This window comes from Beta vulgaris, chromosome 2 (assembly GCF_026745355.1).
Source record: "Beta vulgaris subsp. vulgaris cultivar EL10 chromosome 2, EL10.2, whole genome shotgun sequence".
Lineage (NCBI taxonomy): Eukaryota > Viridiplantae > Streptophyta > Magnoliopsida > Caryophyllales > Amaranthaceae > Beta > Beta vulgaris.
Genome location: NC_079203.1, coordinates 15,521,443 through 15,533,089, shown reverse-complemented (window position 1 = coordinate 15,533,089; position 11,647 = coordinate 15,521,443). Strand labels below are relative to the sequence as shown.

The window sequence follows — 11,647 nt, the reverse complement described above, 5'->3', positions numbered from 1 at the left end:
GGGGGGGGGGTAGCCATCTGGACCAGGAGATTTATCCAGGGCTAAATCAAAAGTAGCAGTTCTAATCTCTTCTCGCAAAACAGGACTAATAAGGAAAAAAATTTCTTCAATTGAAATATTGGGGAAATTAGAGAAGAGTCTTCTAAAATACTGAAAGAACACATAGGGTTGGAAATAAATCTAGCTTGAAATTCTTTCGTAATTTCATCTGTAATATCCAAGGGGGGGTAGTAACGACTACATTGCTGGCAAAAGTGAATTCCTTTAGTTGATTTCTATTCCTTCAAATAGAAGCATGGGCGTGGAAATAACTTGTATTGGCGTCTCCTTTAGTTAAATAATTAGTTTTACTTTTTTGCTTCCAGTACCATGGCTAAACGAAAGAAGTTTGGAACGTTTAGATAGAAAAACTACTTATTTTTGTTGCAAGTAAACATTATCATGATTAATAATTTCGACCGCTTGGATTGAGGCAATTTTTTTGTCAACTAGGCGAAGTTAACGAAATATATATTCCCTAAACAGCAACATCTTTTCTAGTCTATGGTGAAAGCGGTTGGACAAGCTTTTCATGTTATCTCATTTCACAAAGTTTTTGTTCATTTTATGTTTTGTTTATTTTATGTTTTTGCTCATTTAACATTTTTATACTCATTTAGTAACGTTTTTGCCCGTTTTATGTTTTTTAATTTAGGTCTTTTTCTCATTTAACTTTTTTCGTGCTCATTTTGCGTTTTTCTCATTTTATATTTTTTTGCTCATTTTCTGAAGCATTTGCTTATTTTAAGTAGTCTTCACGATTCCCACCATAAAAGGGTTCTCATTAAGACACAACCCTATATATATGGATTATTTATTTTAATAATACAACCTTTGGCCGTTCGCAACGAATAAGGTAACATTTTACTTATTCTTAAATAATGAAACCTTTATACCCAAAATTTTTGGAGTAATGACTGGTTACTTGAATAATTGGTAATTTAATTTCCTTTTTGCACTTTTCACCAGTCTCCAACACTTTTAACCACTCACCTAACCATTCAAAAAAACAAAATTGAAGCAAATATGAGCCCAACAATGAAGCAAATTGAAGGTCCAACATGAGGCATGCATCCACATTCGAAGTGCCTGTTTGGGTTTTATTTAGTTTCTATTTATTTTTATTGTTTTGAGTTGTAATAAAATTGCTCGTCAAGTAAGCTCATGATTAGGAGTGTGATTAGGATCACATTAGGCAAGAGATATGGTGATGTTAGGCATGATTATTGTGCTAATTTTAACTCTTGTAACAACTCATTTAATGGAGCTTAACAAGAGGCTTAGATCAAGGAGCTTTGTAACTCCTAAAACAGCTCCTCTTTGGACGGTTTGTAGGAGTTTTTGAAGTCTTTTGACTTCCTCTTTGCTACTCATTACTCCTATAAATGACATCAAACCAAAAAATAAAAGGGGCCCCGGGGGGGATTTGAGTTTGAATTAAAAATGTTTTTCTTTGTGAAACTTTTTTTTTGAGTGTGTCTCAAACCCCTATTACAACTTGAGTGTGTCTTGGTTGTTTAGGATTGATAGCCTAAATTGAGTGTGTCTTGTTTGGTTGTATCAAGATCCTATAGTTCTTTGAGTGTGTCTTGAGAACTATATTTAAATTTTTAGTTTTCCCTATTCGTTCTAATTTATCAAAAAGAGAAAAATTGTTAAAACCAATTCAACCTAAATTAAGTGAGAAAGTGAGGGTCGCATTTGGATGAAAAACCCACCCAAACCACCAAAACCCACCCAACCCATCCCTAAAACGAGCGGAACCCACCCACCCCATCTCGGAAACCACCAAAACCCACTCACCCCATCCCTAAAACCAACGGAACCCACCTACCCATCCCGAAAACCACCAAAACCCACTCACCCCATCCCGAAACCACCTAAACTCACCCACCCAACCCTAAAATCACTGAACCCCACCCACCCTTGAATTAAAATCCATCCTAGAGTTCGTGCATTGGTGCGTTCTATACGGTGATTCGTGTTTCGTGTTTTGTGAGGTGGTGATGGTAGTGATAGTGATGGGGGTTTCATGAGGGTTGTTCGTGGAACGAAGAGGTGGGTGAGTTTCGGTGAAAGAGAGAGAAGAAGGTGGTGATGGTGGTTCGTGAAAGAGAGAAGAAGGTGGTGATGGTGTTTCGTGAAAAAGAGAAGAAGGTGGTGATGGTGGGGGTTGTGAAGGAGGTGAAGGTGGGAAGAGTAGAGAGTATCGTGGCAGCCACTGCCATGGAGGAGGGATTTTTTTTTGTCATTTTGAATTTTAATTCAAGAACCAATTAATAGTTAACACGTGTCTCCTTTTAGCTATTGAATAAGTTGCATTCGATTTTTACCCATTCAAAGAATTTTTTGTTAAAAATTGCATTATTCAGGAATAATTAAAAGGTAGCTTATTCGTTTCGAATGGCTAAAAGATTGCATTATTATAGTGGGTATATGGGACAAGTTGGGGTCATGTTTTGGGCTAAACCTGAACCCAAACCCGAATTTTAACACCTTGATCCAATGATTCTCAAAATTTTAGACCCAGACCCTTATAAATGGTTCTAGTCCAACCGGGACTAGTTCGGGTATGAGTTCCATGCCCATACCTACCTACGACTAATTGGATGACCCAAATGAACACTAATAGTTCAATTTTCATTGACCAAGCCTGAATGGGCTGCTCCTGCTCTTGGTTTCCGTGGAAAATGGGGTGACAAGAGCAGCTTGCTTCATTGGATCATTGCTCAGTCATGTTTTGGGCTAAACTTGAACCCAGACCCGAATTTTAACACCCTGATCCAATGATTCTCAAAATTTTGGACCCAGACCCTTATAAATGGTTCTAGTGCAACCGGGACTAGTTCAGGTATGAGTTCCATGCCCATACCTACCTACGACTAATTGGATGACCCAAATGAACAATAATTTCGGATTTCCAACTAGATACATCTGACTTCTTCAGTTAACCCTAAAATTTTGGCTCTCCCATCTCTCCATTCCATCTCTTTCATTTCCCATAAGTTGTGCCCAGTAGATGTCATTTACTTTACCTCTCTTTTACTTTCACGTCTTTGTCCTCTAAAAATTCTAGCAAAAAAATCAACCAAAGTTAACAAATAAGGGCATATATGTCTTTTAAATAACCTTCCAAAAGGCATATCAGACTTCTCAGGGCAATGTTCACTGACCACTGAACATTGCGTCATTTAGTATTTTTCTAATTGTAATGCGAGACAGACAGCAAATCAGAAATTGCTGAACCAGAAGAATAATCAATCATATAAAGGCTTGTGTACATTTCCCCAAATCTTTCTTTCATTACGCTCTGAATCAACTTAAAACCTATATGTAATTTTGAGTAACCATTTGATCATTAAATAACACCTTCACGAGTCGGGATCGAGTGAGAATGAAGAGTTATGTGAGAATAGAAAAATATGTGAGAATAAACTACAACCATTAGATCATAGCAAACCAAGGGTTGCGATTTGGCCAAGCTCTAATAAGAAAACCCATCAATTTTCATTTCCGCGACAACAAATCGTTTGAATCGTGAAATACAGTAGCTTTCAAATGAGGAAAAACCAAAACTCATCTCTCATCATCGATCAATTGATTGCGAACTAAAATATAAACTTTTCACTCCGATAGAAATTCATCTATCAAGTGTTGTTCAATTCATCATTCTATGCAACTTCTTGTGCTACTCAATTTTTTGTTTTCCAATCATCATTATCAGGTATGAAATTTTCAAATTTGAATGAAATTTTGATTGCTCTAGGTGAAGTAAAGCCTAATTCATGAAATTCCTCTTCTAGTAAAAATAATTCATGCAACTCAATTTTTTTTTAGAATTGATGTACTTGTGCTCGACACTTAATTCATGGATTCCCTAATTATATAGGTTGCTTTTTTAACATCCTTTAATCGAAAATTAGTAGTTTTAGAGACTATATATGGTGATGGAATGTTACTGAAACAGTGAAACTTTTGTTCATATTCTTCTATATATATGTCGTTTTGCGCTGTTGTTGGATATCAATGAGGAACTTTTGTTCATGTGCGTTGCTCTTGAAGTGTTTTATCATCTTTATATTTTCTTTTTAGCTAGGTAATAGGTAAGAGTTTTGCCATGTTCATCAAATGTTTACTATATACACACAACTAGTACATTAAAATTTAAAAGTACATTAAATCTCAAGTACAAATATACTTCTCTGATTAATTGATTAGCGTTTTGTTTTAACTAGTTGGTAAACATGTTATGTTTTCTTATAGGAGTAATACCTTTGACTACCACATTAAGTGGAAAGTCTTTAAAATTAATACTAAGTACAAGTTGAGAATTTATATTTTGATAGAAGGAAACCTATATGATTAAAAGAAAGCATAGAAAAGGAATAAAATCTTATAGAGATTTATGTAGAGAAGTAGAATGGGAAGTTTAGAAGAGTTATGCAGTACACTACAAAGGAGGTATAATAATTATGCTGGTCTCTTTAAAATAGAAGCTTGTAGGTTCGAAAAGGGTAGCCTATCTAGTACTACGAGCTAACTACCTCAATGTGATTTAAATTGTTGATGTAGTAAGGTATTTTTTTTCTTTGTTTATTTTTTGCTTTTTGACTGGCCAAATCTAACTATTAAATCTAGAACCAATGATTCCTATTATCAATTTGGTTGAGTTGGTTCCTTTTATTTATTTTTCTTTTTCCGATTTTGTGTTGTCTTGATTCTGGCATTTAATGTGTCTTGGCTCATATCTGAATGGCAGGAAGAAGAAGATCAACTGTTGCATAAAACACACATAGAAATGCACGCATCAGCAGAACAACAACAAGGTCCCTGTACCCAAAATTAGTAAATGGTTCAGCAGCAATATCACCTTCGAAACATAGTTTGTACAACCTAAGAATTTTGAGGACTCTGGTCTTCTCACGGAAAAGGGGAAAAAGAGATAACAAGGCGACCAGTCTTCTCATGCCACTAACAAGAGCCGTCTACAAGACCTGATAATGGGGACTCTGGTCAGTCGAGATAAAAAAGCATGTTTAAATGTACTGACAAAGGTAGCCTTGTGGATTCTAAAGTTGTAGGGAGGCTAGTTTCACTCATGCAGCCTCAGAATTTTGAGAGAAAAATAGACTTGACATGGCAATCCATGCTCACTTGTTTTATAGCTACTGCAGTGAAGCTTGAGTTCCTTAGTTTGAGTAGCTTAGAGGTCTACATGTATTAAATCAATGGCTCTAGGAAGTTCACAAGGGTAAAAATTTGAAGAGATGCCAGAGACAAGAAGCTTCTCTCAATGGCTCTAATCCTATGCAGCTAGAGTCACTTGTCCTTCTCGTACATGTATTTAACCCTGTGAAATACACATTTGGAACCCAACAAACTTTCTTCACTATTGGAATCGTCACCTGCTTTATATAAGATGTTCCTGAAGCTAGGACCACACTATTAATATGTATATATTGTATTCTGGTTAATGTAATAGTCTTTGTTGTTTGTCCCGCTATTAATATAAATTTGAGTTTGGAAATGCCAGAAGCTGGAATTTTACAATATAAGCAAGAAAACAATCTTATCTAACTTCTACTTTTTGTTTCCTCCCTAGTGTTATGAAGTGTTAGCAGCATAGCAATATCTTATTGTGATAGTAAAGTAACTCTTTGCTAATTGCTTTCAATTACAAGTGACTCACTACATGACACAACCCTTTCATTTCATTTACTATGCTTAAATAAAAAAATATGCAGTGTTCTCATCAATATTTACATCCATGTGTATTATTGTCCATGATTCATGGAAAGAGTGACATCAAATTGAAAACGAACCAGTACAAACCGTTGGCTAATATACATTAGTCATAGGGAGAAAAAATATATGCTTTTCATTTCCTATCATAAAGTATACATGGTATCCGACATCGAACATGAGTGTATGACATATACACGTCTCATGCAATGAAATCCAATAACATTTGTGTTCCTGTGAACAACTTGCTAAGCTGATTCCGGATCCATTGTTGTCTTGAACACACTGGATAGTTGAGGATGTCACAACGCATCACTAGGATTTGCTGCATGCATCTGAATTTGCTGCTCTAATTTGCAATAAGTAGCAAAAATTAGATATTTGAGTACTGTGCACGGGCCTACACCATGTCAACCAAACACCATTTGTCTTTGTTTCTTAAAAGTACATCACCAATGGATCAAAAGTACATCAGTGATGACTTAAATGTACATCAACGATGGCTCTAAATTGCATCTACATCACTGAACGTTTTAGTTCTATAATCAATATGACATACAACAATAGTAGCAATGGAGTTCGATAAACATAACTACTAGAATAACCCCCTGGATTGTATATATCAGTTTCAATCGGTACATATAAGGAAAATAATACATATATTGTAAAATTAGAAATTCCATTAGTTAGGACCGATTTCTTGCTTAATACATATACATATGTTGTACATGTAAACTAGAAGTCATATAAGAAAAATAATACATATATTGTATAAAATTTTACAATATAATACATGTACATCGCCATGCTTCTATGAGTACATATATATAAGAAATTCCATTAGATAATTGAAATGACAAAGCATTTGTCAGATGTACTCATAGAAGCATGTCAATGTACATGTAATGTACTACTCATGTATATGTAGTAAAGATCTAATGTACGTTAAGTAAAATTCAATTTCATATAAAAAAAATAATAAAGGATCATATAAATCAATTATAATTTTTACAAACAATCTCAACTAATGGTTAACTTGTAATGGTTCCAACAATCCTAAAGCAACCACCACATGATTCATAACTTGCCAACAGTTCAAAATAGAGAAGGTGGTGATGGCCAAATTTTAAGAACTTATAATTCATGGAGGTCTACTTTCGGAGAAATCTTTGGGACAATCTAAGATAGAAAGTAATTTGGATTGTTTAAAGAAGGGGGGCATTGTTCGGACTATTGGTATCAATTATTTGAAAAGGTATCATCATTTATAGGTGTCCAAGAGTTGTTTCATATATATTAGAATAGTAAATTGATAACTCTTAACGAGTTGCAGAAACAGTTCCAGATTTATGAAGACAACACCACATGACACATGAGTTGCATTGGTTTAAAGAATAGGCTACCAAAAAACAGTTTTGACATATACAAGCAAGATCTTACCTATATGAAGACACAAGCATTAGTAGCAACTTAAACTTTGTTTCTTTTCAAGGAATAATAAGTACCAATGATTTTGGGGGTGAGGAATATATATCAATTCTCGAGAACTCAAAAGTCCAGACTCAGTTAGTCAAGCTGGACAACTTTTATTAATCTCTATTATATAAGGGAAGGGGGGAGCATTGGTGTCCTCTTTTGAAACGCCTATTTTGCCCTCCTTCTCTTTCTAAATTACAAAAGGAATGTCAAAATACCGCAAATAAATTTACAACACTCACTCACAAATCACTTAAAAGAAGAAACTTTACAAATCACCCATACAATTGAGAAAATCACGTTATAAAAATCACGCAAATCACTCAAATAATCAGAAAACTTTATTGAAATTTAAAATTAATATACAAACTAAAACTAATAACCTAGAACGTCAATACATACAACAACATTTACAAAAATTTACTTACAAATCACTATTCTCAAGAACCATTCATAATTAATGGTGGGTCATGATAAAAAAATAGAGGTGTTTTTGTAGTGAAATCAAAATTTAAAAATTAGACGAGGAAAAAAATTATTTACGTTTTTTAATAGTGTTTCCTATATATAATGAAATTTTTACATATATTTGGACGTACTTTTTTCTATTATATAATAGTGATAAATTATCAAGGTAAAAAGGTTTATATAAAATATCATTCAAGAATTAAAGTACAACATAACTCTATTATATAAGGGATCGGAAGGGGGGAGCTATGGTGTCCCCGAATGAAGAGACTATCTTACTCCCTTCCCATTCTAAATTACAAATTCATTTACAAATCAAAGGAGGCTTCAAACAAAAATATCAAAAATATAATTATAATAATCATCCACAAGTCAACTAAAATCATAAAATTGCATAATTTACGTTATGCAAATCACTAAAATGAGGAAACTTTACAAGAACTTAAAAATTCACTTACAAACTACAACCTATGAAAAAATTGACTTGAAATCAAAGTGTCTACTTTCTTTATAATTTATGAAGTATTGTACTTATTTCAAAAATCAACTAAAAAATAATAATATTAGAAATCATAAATAAATTCAAAAAATTTTCTATTTTATTCATAGAATTTAACTTTGAAAAGTAAAAAAAAAAACAAAAACAAAAAGAATGGTAAGAGACTTAAGTGACAAAAACTAAACCAATCAAATTTTGCAACTAAAAGCAATTATACTACGTATGTCTAATGTTCAAATTTTGACTATTATGCCGAAGAAAATTGAGTTTCTATTCGGAAAAAATTCAAGCACGCATCGCGTGCAAAAAATTCTAGTAAGATTCTAAGGGCAATGACCTAACATAGGGGGGAATTTGGTTAGAAAGGATATGAACTGCAAAAAGGACACCAAGGAGCAATTAGAAACATGACTGAAGAGGAGCAACCCAATAAGGGGATCTTACTCTTTTGGGCAGACTAAACAGGCCGAATTGAAGATTCGTAAAGATTAATTACAGCTAATCATGATTGATTATTATCTATTGCAACTTTGCAAGCATACCATATGAATTATAGAGCTTGAGATGGGATGGACAAGTATCATTTAGCTTATCGAATCATCATTAAAATTTGCAAAAAGGAAGCAGCTAACAAACTTGTAAAGCTTTATCCTATTTCTACTTTACTCAGCTTGAGTCATTCCACCGAATCATCTAAAATTAGATGAGTTCTATACTTCTGATTCTATCATTCAATTCAGCTTTTCGTCGAAAAAATCCTTCAATTAGTTCAAATCAATTATATTTCTATCATTCATCTAAGTCCAAATCTTGAATTGTTTCAGCTTATTAGTGAGTAAATTTTTTTAAAAAAAAAATGAATTATGTATTTTACTCCAACATTAGAACAAGGATATTACCAATAGTCAATATTTACATCATCAACAATTATCACCAGTTCTCTGACTCATTATCAACTGTCTCAACTAATGGTGGCTCAAAAATACATTGCCAGTGGCTGAAAAGTACATCACTAGTTGCTTAAAAGTACATCACCAATACAAATGCAAATCAAAATACACTTAAAAAAGATGGAAGTTTTACCAGACAAAGTTCTAAAAAAATAAAATAAAACGAAACAAGTAAAACATACAAGCAAAAATGAGAATCACATTCTCCAAATATAGCTTAATTTCAGAGTGGCAACATCAAAACTATGAAAATTAAACCCTAAAATCCGAGAAATAACTAAAAAATATAGCTTAAAAAATCCGAATAAATACCACTTTGTATCTTGCTCGAGCTTCAATGGAGAACGTCAAATCTTATTCTTGTTTGAGCTTCAGTTGAGAATGAAATCGTTGTTTTGAATCTTGTTCGAGCTTTAATAAAGGACGAAATTGTTGATTTGCTACATTAGGTCGAGCTACTGTAGAAAGGAAGGTGAAGGAGAAGAAGTTGTAGGTGAAGGAAGCAGGATAGTCTTTTTAAGGATAATGAAATGCGATATATGACTGCCGTTAGATTAGAGCAATCCTAGGGCTCAGATTTATTCTCATATAACTAGGTATTCTCACATAACCATGTTATTCTCACGTGAGCCCAAATCACACCTTCACTACTCCAAGAACAACCTACATTTCTTACTATTGTACAACTTCTTCAGGTTGATATTCCCCCTTTCACTAGTTACCAGAAGATCAGGATCAAAAATTGTGCTCCTAAAGCTTCCATTAGCTTCAATAAAAGCTTTGATTACCCCGAGAAAGAGATTCGGGTTGAATAGGTTCACCTGTGAAGGGATCGAATTTGTAAGGTTCACCTGTAAAAGGATCAAATCTAACTTGAGATCGTGTGGGTTGGTGAGATGCCCCCTGTATAACAGGTGATTTCATTCCCATTCTCCCGTAGCTTGATGAGGAAACCGGTAAGTGGATTGGGGAAGAGTTCCTTTCCTCCGATGTTCTTGTGATGCCAGCTCGAGGTGATAGTGAGTAGTCGAAATATGGCAAACGAGGAGAATATCTCTCATACCTACAGAAATGATTAAAGCATACAAATAAAAAGTCAGGGGTCTACAACTCAAGATGCGATGCCAATAGAAAGAACTATAACTTCATCCTAAAGTTCTGTTGGTTTAGGTCCTCAAAACTCGAGGAAACACATCATTAGCACAAGTAACATGTCAAAATTCATTCATGATAGTCAAGAATTGAGAATAACAAAAAAACAAAACAAAACAAGCAATTTGCTAATATTCCAAGATAATTAACATTCTTGTTTGGACGGCTGAACCATTTCAAGGGGAATATTAGTTTCACTCCCTTATCTCATCCACCCACTTAGTCAATCTCAGAATTTACAATATAACACAAGATTTAGTATACATACAGTTTTAACACCATATACCCTGACAAATTTATTTTTTTGCACCATATACCCTTTCAAGTTTCTAAATTCACCCTATACCCTCTACTTTTTCAAAAAATACACCCACTTGCCCTTAAGGACTAACGGCATTGACGTCCATTAGTCATTAACCCCCTAATTCCCCCTAACTCAATTAACTAACCTAAACCTAACGGACATTAATTAGGGTTAGAGGGCAGATTAGGGTAGGGTTTAGGGTTAATTAGGCTAGAGGAGATTAGGGTTTGCGTTAGTTAATTAAGGTTAGGGGGTTAATGACTAACGGGCGTTAACGTCGTTAGTCATTAAGGGCAAGTGGATGTATCTTTTGAAAAGTAGAGGCTATATGGTGAATTTGGAAACTTGAAATGGTATATGGTGCAACAAAAATTTGTCGGGGATATATGATGAAAAAACCGTAGTATATGTTACAGAATATTTACTGTGTACGCCCCAAAATTAGTTGGTGTTCCCAATAGGAGAGTGACAAAGATGTGAAAATAGGATGTTGAACACTCAACAAATATGTCATCTATACAATTATTCAGTATACATGGACAAAGCACAATTACAGGACCAATAAAGCATGCCAAATGGCCAATTTAGAAATAAATCCAACTCATTTAAGTGTAAATATCAACAAAGTTTTTCAGCCACGTGCAACAAATGGTGAAGGTCTAGCTACAAAATAAGTTCATAGAAATATAACATTTAGTTCATTCCCCTCAAAATTTCAATTTTACACTACCCTCGTGTCCTACTCCTTAGCAAATAAATGTGTTATCTATTAGTCACTTAGTTTGTGCACACAAAAATGTGTACGGCAGGAGAAGGGCTGGATACAACTGACCTTGAGGTGGCCATGTGAGAAGAAAAGGAGTCCAAAGCTGGCACCTGGCTTCGACTCCGCAACCTGGCCAAGTCTGATCGTACACTGATAGATTCATTTGCTCTTGATGTATATTCAGGCACTTGACTTATCCCAAAACTTCTAACCTGGTACTGAACGCGAGAATCCTCAATGGAATGTTAAAG

At 34.3% G+C, this 11,647-nt stretch overlaps 1 protein-coding gene across 4 annotated transcripts in view; it reads right to left on the bottom strand.

Annotated features, from left to right (window-relative positions):
• Positions 1 to 3,280: 3,280 nt before the first annotated feature.
• Positions 3,281 to 11,647, bottom strand: part of LOC104906171 (uncharacterized) — a 32,323-nt gene continuing 23,956 nt past the window's right edge. For 3 of the 4 annotated variants that reach the window (XM_010694886.4, XM_010694887.4, XM_048638511.2), the window contains 2 exons: positions 11,463 to 11,614; positions 9,281 to 10,237 (listed from right to left, as the gene is read on the bottom strand). In XM_010694886.4, coding sequence (XP_010693188.2) covers positions 9,943 to 10,237; positions 11,463 to 11,614 — 447 coding nt within the window. In that variant the 3' untranslated portion in view covers positions 9,281 to 9,942. Of the gene's footprint in view, positions 3,409 to 9,280; positions 10,238 to 11,462; positions 11,615 to 11,647 lie in introns of those variants that run through there. The other variant, XR_007271009.2, reaches the window with a different exon arrangement.